This window comes from Panthera tigris, chromosome C1 (genome assembly GCF_018350195.1).
Source record: "Panthera tigris isolate Pti1 chromosome C1, P.tigris_Pti1_mat1.1, whole genome shotgun sequence".
NCBI classification, from domain to species: domain Eukaryota; kingdom Metazoa; phylum Chordata; class Mammalia; order Carnivora; family Felidae; genus Panthera; species Panthera tigris.
The window spans coordinates 7,001,726-7,014,646 of NC_056667.1; the positions used below are offsets into that span (position 1 = coordinate 7,001,726).

The following is a 12,921-nucleotide window of genomic DNA, read 5'->3' on the forward strand; positions in this document are numbered from 1 at the left end:
GCAGGAGGTTAAGTTACTCCGGGAGACTCTCAGACTCTCGACAGGGCTCCCATTGTTCCAAGCTCACAACTGAGGGATACAATGGGCCCCTTTCACACGGAGGCCCTACAGGCTGGAGGAATGGTCCCTTAGTGACAACTTTTTGTTGGGACATGGAGTTTTCATAAACACGGACTTGCCCAAATATGTGTTAATTAGTTTTTAAAAACAGCACAAAATAAAGAAATAAAACTCAATGGGCACTAAACCGAGAGTCAGGATGCCCAAGTCTTATAAACCAGCTCTGTCTCGGATGTGGCTTTCAGCAAGTCAACTTGTTCTTTCTGAGCCTCAGTTTCCTTGATTATAAAATGAAAATGATTTCCAAGATCACTTAGAACTCTAAAATTCTATAAACACACAGGACGTCTATTGATGTTGGTACACTATTCACTCCAACAAGTGGGGATAAATTATGAGCAGAAAAGAATCATTACTTCACATCTTTTCATTTACTATCAGCACTTAAAACAAGGAGGCTTAATAAAAACAGGCAGAGAGACTGTTTTCTGTTCCTTCTCTCAAACACACAAGACATGATGAATAAGGCCCAATGGGTTCCTCATCCCACCCATCTAGGATCACTCAGGCAAGTAGCCCTGAAGCACAACGAGGAAGGGTATAACCAGAAGCCACAAGTATGTTTTCCATCACCATTTCTCAGGTTATCAATGTATTTCAAGAATCTCTTGATTTCTTTGCAATGATTCAAAATCCCTATGAGACAAATGCCATTTACAGCAAGAATGTGATCAATGTCCCAAGCTTCCACACCATGTCATTTTTTCGTTTTTTCAACCTCAAAACTTGCCAATGCAAGAACTTTGTCTCCAGAGCCTAAGGAGAAATAAACATAATAAACAAAGGTTATTTCAAATGCATTTAAAGTTCCATAGCTATTGAAACAGAAAATAAAACTCACTTCTATAATCAGAGCATTACCCCTAAACTTTCCCAGTACCAATTCCCAACTTCCTTTCCCCTGCACAAATATCTCACACACAGAGGATGATTTATTGGTTACAAATCCTTACTTCAACTTCCTTACTTCACTTACTTTATTTTTAAGTCATCTCTACCTGCAATGTGGGGCTCAAACTCACGATCCCAAAATCAAAAGTTGTATGCTCTACACTGACAGCACAAAGCCTGCTTGGGATTCTCTCTCTTCCTCTCTCTCTCTGCCCCTCCCCTACTCACTCTGCCTCTGTTTCTCTCATAATTAATAAATAAATAAACTTTAAATTAAAAAAAAAAAAAGAAAAAAAGAAAAGAGTTACATGCTTTACTAACTGAGCCAGCCAGGTGCCCCCTTACTCTAACTTTAAATGTGAAATAGAGGGGCACCTGGCTGGCTCAGTCAGTTGAGCATCCGATTTTGGCTCAGGTCATGATCTCATAGCTCATGAGTTCGAGCCCCGCGTCAGGCTCTGTGCCGACAGCTGGGAGCCTGGAGCCTGCTTCGGATTCTGTCTCCCTCTCTCTCTGCCCCTAACCCACTAATTGTCTCTGTCTCTCTCAAAAATAAACATTAAAAAAAAATAAATAAAAAAAAAAATGTGAGATAGAATATATAAAATTTTAGTTTACTTTATATTTATATTTAGGTGACAAATATTTTTAAAATATTAGACTATATTAATTTATTTTTAATTAAAAAAATTTTTTTTTCTTAATGTTTTTATTTATTTTTGAGACACAGAGAGACAGAGCATGAGCAGGGAAGGGGCAGAGAGAGAGGGAGACACAGAATCGGAAGCAGGCTCCAGGCTCTGAGCCATCAGCACAGAGACCGATACGGGGCTCGAACTCACAGACTGTGAGATCATGACCTGAGCCAAAGTCGGACACTCAACCGACTGAGCCACCCAGGCGCCCCAATTTAAAAATATTAGGAAATAAACCTAATACGAGGGATTTATAAAGAAAACACTTCTGGTTTTACCTCAATTTTTTTTTTTTTCCTTAAGTAGGCTTCATGCCCAGCACGAAGCCCGATGCAGGGCTTGAAATCAGGACCCTGAGACCACAACCTGAGCTGAGATCAAGAGTCAGAGTGAGCCACCCAGGCGCCCCTGGTTTTACCTCTAAACTCAAGATAAGGCCATCCTGTTATCTCACTCATGGTCTCCATCAATGTGAGCAGTAATGCCTGGACAGCTTTCAGAAATACGAGGAGACTCACCGAGGTCTGTAGACACTTTCTCAAACTGGCTGAGTATGGCACCTGCATTTGCTGACAAGAAGGCCTCATCATCTGCGGTCAGCTAAACAAAACAAAACAAAACAAAACAAAACAAAGCCCGAGAGAGCGGATTCGAATGTTAACAAGAGGTTCTAGGAACCACCTTTAAGAATGTCTCAGGACCACAAACTAGATCACAGCTCACAAAGTTCTGTACCAAATACTTTGTACCTTTTCTTTATACGTAATATATTAAATTAAATATAGGTACCTTCTCTCCAAGTTTCCTGAGAGCTGTTAGTATCTCCACTTTCTGTTGAGTGTACAGGCCTCTTTCCAGCTTTCCTACCATGAGATCTCTATCCATCTGAAATGGATGAATGCAAAGAATATGGTACTGAAGTTAAAAACATTGTGTCCGGGGCGCCTGGGCGGCTCAGTCTGTTAAGCATCTGACTCTGGCTCAGGTCATGATCTCACAGTTCATGAGTTTGAGCCCCATGTAGGGCTCTTTACTGTCAGTGCAGGGCCCACTTCAGATCCTCTACCCCTGCTCGTGCTCGTTCTCGCTCTCTCAAAAATAAATAAATAAACATTAAAAAACAAAACAAAACATTTTATCCATAAAATCCAGATTTTCAGATCTACTTTTTTTGAGAGCAAGTGAGCAGGGGAGGGGAGGAGAGAGAGGAGGAGAGAGAATCCCAAGCAGACTCTGCACTGTGAGCGCAGAGCCCAATGCAGGGCTCGAACCCACCAACTGCGAGATCACGGCCCAAGCCAAAATCAAGAGTAGGCTGCTTAAGCAGGCGCCCCCAGATCTACTTCTTCTTAAAGAAAAAAGATCCTCTAGCTGACTATTATAAAGAACTATAGAATCAATTCAAGGCAAACGTGTCAGAAATACAGTTACACGGTTCTAATAAATCTTTTAAGATTTTATTTTTTAAGTAATCTCTATATCCAACATGGGGCTCGAACTCACAACCCCAAGATCAAGAGTCACATGCTCCACCGACTGAGGCGCCCCTCAGTTCTAATAAATCTTAATGCTAATCATAACCACTGCCTTGATTAGAAACTTTACTGAGGAACTGGTAGGTCAACACCTTCCTTTAGAGAGAAGCTATCCTTCAAGCACTCATTCCCTTAAACTGAAGTGTGGTCTATAGGCTTGAATGAGATAACTGGTATCAGGTCTCCAGGAATGTTGGTTAAATATCACCTCTATCACCAGAAACACTGATAGCCTGTAGTATGCCTGGGTACTATTCCATGGGCTTTACACACATTGCATGTTACACATAGTATGTGCTTTACACATATTATTTCATTTACTCCTCATAACAACCTTAAGAGGTAGGAACTACTATTATCACCTTTTTATAGACGGGGAAACTGAGGCACAAATAGGTTGAGTAACATAACTTATCCAACTTCAATAATAATAGTAATAATATTTACTAAAAAGTTTATTGGGGCACCTGGGTGGCTCAGTTGGTTAAACTTCCAACTTCGGCACAGGTCATGACCTCACAGTTCGTGAGTTCGAGCCCCGTGTCGGGCTCTGTGCTGAGAGCTGAGCCTGGAACCTGCTTTGATTCTGTATCTCCCTCTCTCTGCCCCTCCCCCATTCACGCTCTGTCTCTCTCTCAAAAGTAAACAAACAAAAGATTATTAATTGTGTTAAAACTATTAAAAGTAACTTCCCTAAGGTCACATACCTCCACCATAGAGCAGGGATACAAATCCTGCCAGTCTGACCCAAGTCCATGCTATGCTACTGAATTATCAGTGGTTGTAAATCACTTGTTAATGCCTTAATTATATTCAAGTCTATAAACAGACTTTCTCAAATCCAGGTTTATAGAGATGTTTGAAATTCTTAGATGAGAAAGGCTACATGCACAAAAAGCAATGCTGCTAATGAATTCTAGATGGGATTTCAACTCGGCTTCAGAAATAAATGGTAAAACCTTAAAGTTGGGGTTCGAGTAGAAGCAGTTAGTAGCAATTTAAAGTGCCATATGCTGTTTATACCTCTATACTCAATAATTGCTCAAAAGACTAATTTTGTCAGAAAACTGTGGGTCGTGGCTCTCAAATCAACTGATCAATTTTTTTTTTGGTAGCTGACTATTTTCTAGAGCAGTTTCAGGTTCACAGCAAATTGTGTAAACATACAAAAATTTCCCGTATCCTCCCTGCCCCCCACTCATGCACAGCCTCCCCATGATTTTTCATCATCCACCAGAGTGGCTCACTGACACCACACAATCCCCCCAAGTCCACAGTCTATACATTAGGATTCACTCTTGGTGCTGGTGTACATTCTCAACTCACCAATTTTTAAACTTCAGACTAACATAATGAGCAAATTCTGGAGCTGAGAAAAAAATACGCACAGCAATTAAATCAATGTAAAGAAATTTTACCTCCGCTAACCTTGTCCGAAGTTGACCTGGTTGTTTCTTTGCAAATAATCTGATGACCTCTGGGGTTTTAAAGGCCTGGCTGATAGCTGCCTGGATAGCCTAGGATACAAGAAGGTAAAAACTAAGCCAAATATTCCATTGAATCAGACATTACAGTAATTGACTGATGAGTTTTCAATTACTAACAGGTCGTCTTTGTTCATCAAACACCGTTATAATTTTAGTTTCCGTTTGCTATGCTGTTGTATTGGTAAGCAGACACTCATCTGGAAGTTAAACCCCAAAAAAGGGTTTCTATCTTAAATATACTTATAAAAAAAGGGGAAAAAGACAAACTGTGTCACTAGTGTAAGTAAATTATGCTCACCAGTTGCATTCCACTGAGCTCATCTACCAAAGTCATATTTCCAGACATGATTTTCTTCAGTGAATCATTAAATTCACTTAGTTGCTCCAGAGTTTCCTTTTTGGTTTCTTCATATTCATCTGTATCAAGTTCCTCTCTGAAGTACAGCAAACATAGAAAAACAGAGTTCTAAGTGAAAAAAAAACAATCTCATATTTGGACTCTAAGACTTCAGATACATGTATTTACAGAAAATATACTGAGGGACAAGGCTGAAAGGAAACAACAAAATGCTAATAACGGATGTGTTCAGATGTTAGTAATACGGGCGCTTTCCTGCAATGTGGTTACCTTGATAATTAACCATTTTTCTTTTACCAAAATGAGGCACACTTAACAAACCACAAAATAACTTCCTTTTAAGCACTCTACGAATCAATGCGTAACCTTGGGCAAGACACTTAACACAGCTGAGTCTCATTTTCTTGATCTATAAGCCACAGACAATGATAGTACTACCTTACAGGGCTGCTACGAGCATTAAACGAAATATAGAAAGTGCTTGACAAACAACAGGGCTTGACAAAGCAGCCATTTCATTTATGACCATCATTGATGGTAGATAAAATTTTGTGCACCTTGAAATACAATAGCAAGCACCACCTATCGTCTGCAAACGAGGCTACTTTTATTCACTACTCGAACAAGCCATTTATTAAACATTCACTACAAATTCAACGACAGCTACCACTTATCGAGCATCGGCTCTGGGCCAAGTATCGTTTTGGCCCCTTGACTTGAAATATTTACAACAACCTTTCAAAGTAGTTAAAAAAGGCAATGAACACTTTTGGTCCTTGGAACAGTTGAAGTTGAAAAGACACTAGAAGTTCAAGTAGTATCTTCTCAGCTTGATACCAAGCAGGCCTATTTTAAACACCGAAGAGAAGGTAGGTGTTAGTTATTATTTTCACTTCACACTCAGGGAAATGAAAACTTAAGGGGGTTACCTTTATGACTCCAAGGCTCGCACTGAGTTTATTTCTCCAACAGACAAAGCACTGTGAAGAACACTACAGGGGAAACCAAAATCACACACGGGCCTGCACCCAGAGCTTGTAATCTAGCTGCAGAAAAAAGCCACTGGACTGCATAGCAGCATTCAGTTACTCTCACCTGCATTCCTCCAGATCTTGTAATTGCTGCATTAGTCTATCCAACTGTTCTTCTAAATTCTGCTTTAATTTGCTTGTCTCTGTCTTTCCTCTGGAAGCCATTTTGATCTCTAGGAAGAACAATAAGCCCACATACAGTATATATTTGGTTATTTGAAAGGATTCCACATTCCAGTGCAATTCACAATGGGCTATGTTCATTCTGAGCTACAGGTGTGGCAAAGAGAGTTGTGCAAAGAGAATTTCATTTTAGGTATAGAAGTTTAAACTCCTATACTAGTAACACCCCACAAGAATGCCTGGCAGTCTTCTTACCTGACTTGACAAATTAATTAAACGTCTTCACTATTGGTCCATCTTACTTTAAACAGAATTGATAGTTAAAAACACAATCTTTTAAACATGTTTATTTATTTTTGAGGGAGAGAGCAGACGCGTGAGCAGGGAGGGGCAGAGAGAGGGGGACAGAGGATCCAAAGCGGATGACAGCAGTGAGCCGGGTGGAGGGCTCAAACTCATGAACCATGAGATCATGACCTGAGCTGAAGTTGGATGTTCAACCAACTGGGCCACCCAGGCACCCCTGAAAACACAATTTTATAAAGAAATAGATTAGGGCTGGGACACCTGGGTGGCTCAGTTGGTTGGGCATCCAACCCTTGCTCAGGTCATGATCTCATGGTTGGTGGGGTTGAGCTCTGCATGGGGCTCTGCACTGCGGAGCCCGGTTGGGATTCTATCTTTCTCTGCCCCTCTCCTGCTTGCACATTCCCTCTCTCTCTCAAAATAAATAAATAAAAACATTAAAAAAAAAAAAAAGAAACAGATCTTTTTGCTTTACAAAAAGATTCATTGTAACATTCTTTTTCATTCTTAATAAGTATTCTCTAGGACTCAGAACATTCCTGGGGCGCCTGGGTGGCTTAGTCAGTTGAGTGTCTGACTTCGGCTCAGGTCATGATCTCGCAGTTTGTGGGTTCGAGCCCGGCATCGGGTTCTGTGCTGACAGCTCAGAGCCTGGAGCCTGCTTCAGATTCTGTCTTCCTCTATCTCTGCCCCTCCCCCATTCATGTTCTGTCTCCAAAATAAATAAACATTAAAAAATTAAAAAAAAAAAAAAAAAGAACACTCCTAGCATTGTCTTGTTGGTTTTATGTGCATTTACCTAATAACTTGCGGGCACTGACAATTTTTGCTGTGAATTTCTCCTTTGGAAATATGCCCCTGGATTATTTTTCTCTTACTGATTTACAGCAGTATGAAGCCTTTGCAGTTATGTTGCAAATATTATCTCATCTCTTGACTTTAAATTTTACTTATTGGTGTTTTTTTTGTCATAATAAATTATTATTATTTTAAGTGTTTATTTTTGAGAGAGAGGGTGTGTACGTGCACACGTGTGCGAGCAGGGAAGGGGCAGAGAGAGAGGGAGACAGAGGATTCGAAGCAGGCTCTGCGCCGACAGCAGAGAGCCTGATGAGGGGCTTGAACTCATGAACTGTGAGATCATGACCTGAGCCGAAGTCGGACGCTTACGTTGAGCCACCCAGGTGCCCCAATGATAAATTATTATTTTTAATGGCCAAATCTGTCTTCTTCTTTAAGTCTTATTAGTTTTATGTCCCATGAAGGCAGGCCCTAACCATCTCAAGATTTTAAAAAACACACTATTTTGTATTCTAAGACTTATATAAATTTTTCTTTTTACATTCAGTTTTTTGTTTTTGTTTTTTTTTTGAGACAGAGAGCAAGTTAGTGAGGGGTAGAGAAAGAGAATCCCAGAAGGGGCAGAGGGAGGGAGAGAGGGAGAGAGAGAGAGAGGGAGAGAGTGAGAAGTGGGCCTCATGCTCACCCGAAGTGGGACTCGAACTCACAAACCGATCATGACCTGAGCCAAAGTCAGTTGCTTAACGACTGGGCCACCCAGGCACCCCTACATTCAGCTCTTTAAGCCACTTCAACTCTTTTTGTTAATGCTATGAAATACGAGTCTAACTTCTTTTTTCTTTCAAAGGAGGAGCGAGTTGCCCCAACACTGTTTATTAGTCAGTATTTATGCCACTTTTTTTTTTTTTTTAACATTTATTTTTGAGACAGGGAGAGACAGAGCATGAACGGGGGAGGGTCAGAGAGAGGGAGACACAGAATCTGAAACAGGCTCCAGGTTCTGAGCGGTCAGCACAGAGCCCGACGTGGGGCTCGAACTCACGGACCGCGAGATCATGACCTCAGCCGAAGTCAGTCGCTTAACTGACTGAGCCACCCAGGTGCCCCTTTATGCCACTTTTAATGTAGACTCAGTAGAAAGACTCACGTCTGTTTCACTGAGAACATTCTGGTCTTAAGACTACCTTGTTATTTTGTCAGCTATAAAGCTGGTGTACAGTGATAACTGATAGGGAGTTGCCTTTATTATTGTGGAATTTTCTTTCCCCAGTAATTCTTGGCTATTCCTATGCATTTTCTCTTCTGGATGAATTTAAGAATCAGATTGTCAAGTTCCCTTAAAAATGCAGTGAAGGGGTGCCTGGGTGGCTCAGTCAGTCGAGCATCTGACTTCGGCTCAGATCATGACCTCACGGCTCAGCAGGTTGAGCCCTGCATCGGGCTCTGTCTTGACAGCTTAGAGCCCGCAGCCTGCTTCAGATTCTGTGTCTCCCTCTCTCTCTGCCCCTCCCCTGCTCATGCTCTGTCTCAAAAATAAATAAACATTTTAAAAAAATGCAACTGAAATTTTGAGAGGGATTACATTAAAATTAGAGCCTAATATGCAGATCTGTATCCCTGAAATTTGAATCTTCCTGTCAAACAATATATCACTCCATTTATCTTGGCTTTCTTTCACAATCTTTAATTTTAAAAGTATTGTTTTGTTAACAAAGGCCTTGAACACTGGCTATTCTTCGACATTTTATGTATATTTTTTGTTAATACTGGGAATAGACTTCTTGTTATTACAATTTCTTTTTTTTTAATGCTTTATTTTTGAGAGAGTGTGAGTGGGGGAGGGGCAAAGAGAGAGGGAGACAGAGGATCTGAAGCTGGCTCTGCACTGAGAGCAGTGAGCCCAATTGGGGCTCGAACTCGTGAATCGTGAAATCATGACCTGAGCCGAAGTCAGACACTCAACAAATGAGCCACCTAGGCACCCGTTATTACAATTTCTAATTATTGCGGGGCACCTGGTTGGCTCAGTTGGTAGACCATGCAACTTTTGATCTTCGGGTTATGAGTTCATGCCTGGTGTTGGGCACAGAGATTACTTAAAAATGTTTTTTTCTGATTATTGCTAGTGTAGAGAAAAGCTGCTGCTTTTGGTGTGTTGATACTGTATGCGTTTATCTCAACATTTATAGTCTTTAAGGGGGGCGTGGGTGGCTCAGTTGGTGAAGAGTCTGACTCTTGGTTTTGGCTTAGGTCATGATCTCACAGCTCATGGGTTTGAGCCCTGAGTTGGGCTCTGCACTGGCCTGTTTGGGATTCTTTCTCCTTCTCTGTCTCTCCCCAGAACTCTCTCATTCAACATAAATAAGTAAACTTAAAGACAACAACAACATAGTGTTTAAGGTTTTCCATTTATAAAAATTAAACTCACATTTCTTTCAGGAAACATGTTTTGCTTAATATCAGGTATAATGATTCATCAAAACCTAAATCCTAGGGTAATTTATTAAAGCATTTAAAATTTTCCTACACATAACCACTACCAGATGATCTGGTATGTGAACCTCAATGAAGAGAATTCCTTATGATATATTTCAAAATAGAATGTAATCGGTGAAAATCTATTCTTACTGCCATAGCGGTTAAAATTGGCTTAAGTCATCTACAGTGATTAATGATACAGAAACATAAACGAGCTACATTATAGCCAGAAGTGTTACTTATTATAGCTGTATGTCATGTATAATAGGTTAGCCAAAAGTCTAATTTATTACAGCTATGCTTCACGTATAATTTCCTCTGGGAAATACACATTTAAATTGTATTTTAGGCTCAGTTGGCTAAGCGTTTGACTTGGGTTTCTGCTCACATCGTGATCTCACGGTTTATGGGATTGAGCCTCACACTGGAATCTGTGCTGACAGTGTAGTCTGCTTGGGATTGATTCTCTCTTTCCTTTTCTCTTGGCCTCTCCCCTGTTTGCGTGTGTGCCCTAGCGCTCTCTCTCTGGCTCTCAAAAATAAACATTTAAGTAAGTAAGTAAATAAATAAATAAGTAAATAGGGGCATCTGGGTAGCTCAGTCAGTTGAGTGTTGGTCTTCGCCTCAGGTCATGATCTCACAGCTCATGGGTTCGAGTCCCGCATCGGGCTCTGTGCTGAGAGCTTGGAGCCCGAAGCCTGCTTCGGATTCTGTGTCTCCCTCTCTCTCTGCCCCTCCTCTGCTTGTGCCCTGTCTCTCTCTCAAAAACAAATAAACATTAAAATAAGTAAGTAAATAAACAAATAATAAATAAATTTTCTTTCAGGGGCACCTGGATGGCTCAGGTGGTTGAGCATCTGACTCTGTGATTGTGGCTCAGGTCACAATCTCAGGGTTGTGGGACTGGAGCCCTGAGTTAGGCTCCACACTGAGCCTGGAGCCTGCTTGACCTTCTCTCTCTCTCTCCCTCTGCCCCTCTCCCCTGCTTGCAAGCTTTCTCTCTCAAAAAAAAAAAAAAAAAAAAAAGTTAAAAAAATTTTACATTTTATATCTGTTAAATTTTCCAGTGAAAGTAAGGCCAAACCTAAAACCGACAGTGTCTTTTCAGGCTCAGTTTCCTACAGTCTAACCATGCTGAACTACTTGCTGTTTCAATTTTAGGATATGTGCAGCCGAAGCGAGCACTGCTTGCTATTTCAAAACATGCCATGCACTTTCATTCTTTTCTTTGAGCATGCTTTTTTTTTTTTTTTTTTTTGTACCTATCAAGCCCAGGTAATCCATTCTTCAGGGTCTAGCTAAAGTTTCAGCTTCTCCATAATGTCTTTCTTGGTTCCTTCCCAATCACTAAATTGTGAATTATTTGTAACTTGGGATTTTTTTTTTTAATATTTATCTTAGAGACAGAGAGAGAGAGAGAGAGAGAGAGAGAGAGAGAGAAAGAGAATGAGCAGGGGAGGGACAGAGAGAGACAGAATTCAAAGCAGGCTCTGCACTGCCAGCTCAAATTCTCACCAGGGGCTTAAACTCACCAAACGTGAGATCATGACCTGAGCGGAAGGTCAACGAACTGAACCACCCAGGCGCCCCTTTACTTCTTTATACACCAGCAGCTACAATAACGTTGGGCAGACAGGTCTGGATACATAATTGGTAAATGAATAATGATCGTTTCTTCCATTGCATCTCACATCTTATTCTCTTCTTTGCACTTATTTCTGCCTTAAGTTATATCTGTGCTTTCATTATAGCGCATTGATTATTGGCCTTTCTCTTCAGACTATAAACTCTCAGGAGAAAATGAATTTGATTCCTCTTTTAGCATCCTCAGCACTGAGTAGAGAATAGATATTCAATACCTGGATAAAGTGTATAAGGGCACCAGCTATTTTCAAGAGGTAAGACTATTTTAAGTAAATTTCAGGGAAGATGGGGCACTTCAAAAGCCGCATCCTGGCACTGCTCATTATTTGAAATTTATCCAGAAAGATTAACTCGCTGGCACCACCTAGTAGTCAATAAAGGCGGTGCACCTTTCACAAAACTGCCGAAAAGGGCGCTCAAAAACCGTAATCTGGAGCGGAAGGTGCTCGTTTCGCGCTCACCTGGCCTCCTAGCACTTTGAACTCCGCACAGCGTGGCCCGGTCCCAAAGTGCATAAACCTCCAGCTGTTGAAGTTTCAAGTGTCACAAACTTGACGAAAGCCAAATTGTTCATCAGGGCTACAAGAAACTCAAAGTTCAAACCGCTTGGAGGTGGAGTCGGCTGAGGAAGAGGAAACCATCAAGTAGTTTCATTTACTTGACATATAAACTTGGCCTAAAGCAGTCCGGGTAACTTCCACTTGAGCAGCCTGGGCTCGAAACACACCCTTCCCGTTTCAGGAAGACACCAGGGGGAGGAGGAGAGCGGGGCAAGGGAGGGAGGGAACCCGTTTTCTCCCTCCACTGCGCCTCGGGCGGCCTTTCTGAGACGTTCCCTAGAGAGGTCGCGGGCGTCACTGAGGAAAGCCCGGCACCCCGCACGCCTGGGGGGAAGCCGTCAAACCCAGAAGCAGGGAGAAGATAAGGGCGGAGGGCACACGTTTTCCCCGCTGGACGTGAGCAGCGTCGGGACCTCAACCATCCGGACGCGTCGGGGAGCAGCTCCGGCCGCAGCCCCAAATCCCGTCCCCACGGGGGAGCTTGAAGCTCCCGCACTTGGGTCCTGCGGCGGCCAGGCTCGACTAGGCCCCACCTGCCAGCAGGGGTCGCCGGGAACCCCCGCCCCCGAAACTCTTCCGGCTCCCCCCAGACCAGAAACCGAACAACCTCCCGGGGCCCTCGGGGCCCCCTCGGCGCCCCCTCGGCGCCTCCGCCACCGCGTCGGTCCCAAAGCTGGGAGGCAGGGGCCCCGCCTACCTGAGGGTCCGGACCGGGCGGACGCTCGCAGTAGGAGCACTTCCGCCAGACGCATACACTTCCGGCCCCCAGGAGCCAATGAGGATGCGGGCGCGGGTGTTTCCCTTTCTGGCGTCCGGGCTGCGGGTTCTCTCCGGGAGGTTTCGGGCCGGTCGACCCTGAGGACGTGCGTGGTAAGCCCCCTGGCCGGAGCCC

At 42.6% G+C, this 12,921-nt stretch overlaps 2 protein-coding genes across 3 annotated transcripts in view; one reads left to right on the forward strand and one right to left on the reverse strand.

Annotated features, from left to right (window-relative positions):
* Positions 1 to 680: 680 nt before the first annotated feature.
* LZIC (leucine zipper and CTNNBIP1 domain containing) lies at positions 681 to 12,892 on the reverse strand. 2 transcript variants are annotated; one of them, XM_015535846.2, is made up of 8 exons: positions 12,727 to 12,892; positions 11,989 to 12,091; positions 6,182 to 6,290; positions 5,027 to 5,162; positions 4,660 to 4,758; positions 2,496 to 2,591; positions 2,225 to 2,306; positions 681 to 876 (listed from the first exon to the last, which is right to left on the reverse strand). In XM_015535846.2, exons 2-8 carry the CDS (start codon positions 12,041 to 12,043, stop codon positions 818 to 820), a joined length of 636 nt encoding a protein of 211 aa, XP_015391332.1. In that variant the 5' UTR covers positions 12,044 to 12,091; positions 12,727 to 12,892; the 3' UTR covers positions 681 to 817. The 2 variants fall into 2 exon arrangements, with proteins under 2 accessions (XP_015391332.1, XP_042852112.1); XM_042996178.1 differs by lacking the exon at positions 11,989 to 12,091.
* Positions 12,825 to 12,921, forward strand: part of NMNAT1 (nicotinamide nucleotide adenylyltransferase 1) — a 51,715-nt gene continuing 51,618 nt past the window's right edge. The window contains exon 1 of the mRNA XM_007078356.3: positions 12,825 to 12,899. The gene's annotated coding sequence lies outside the window, so the exon portion shown is untranslated. The remainder of the gene's footprint in view (positions 12,900 to 12,921) is intronic.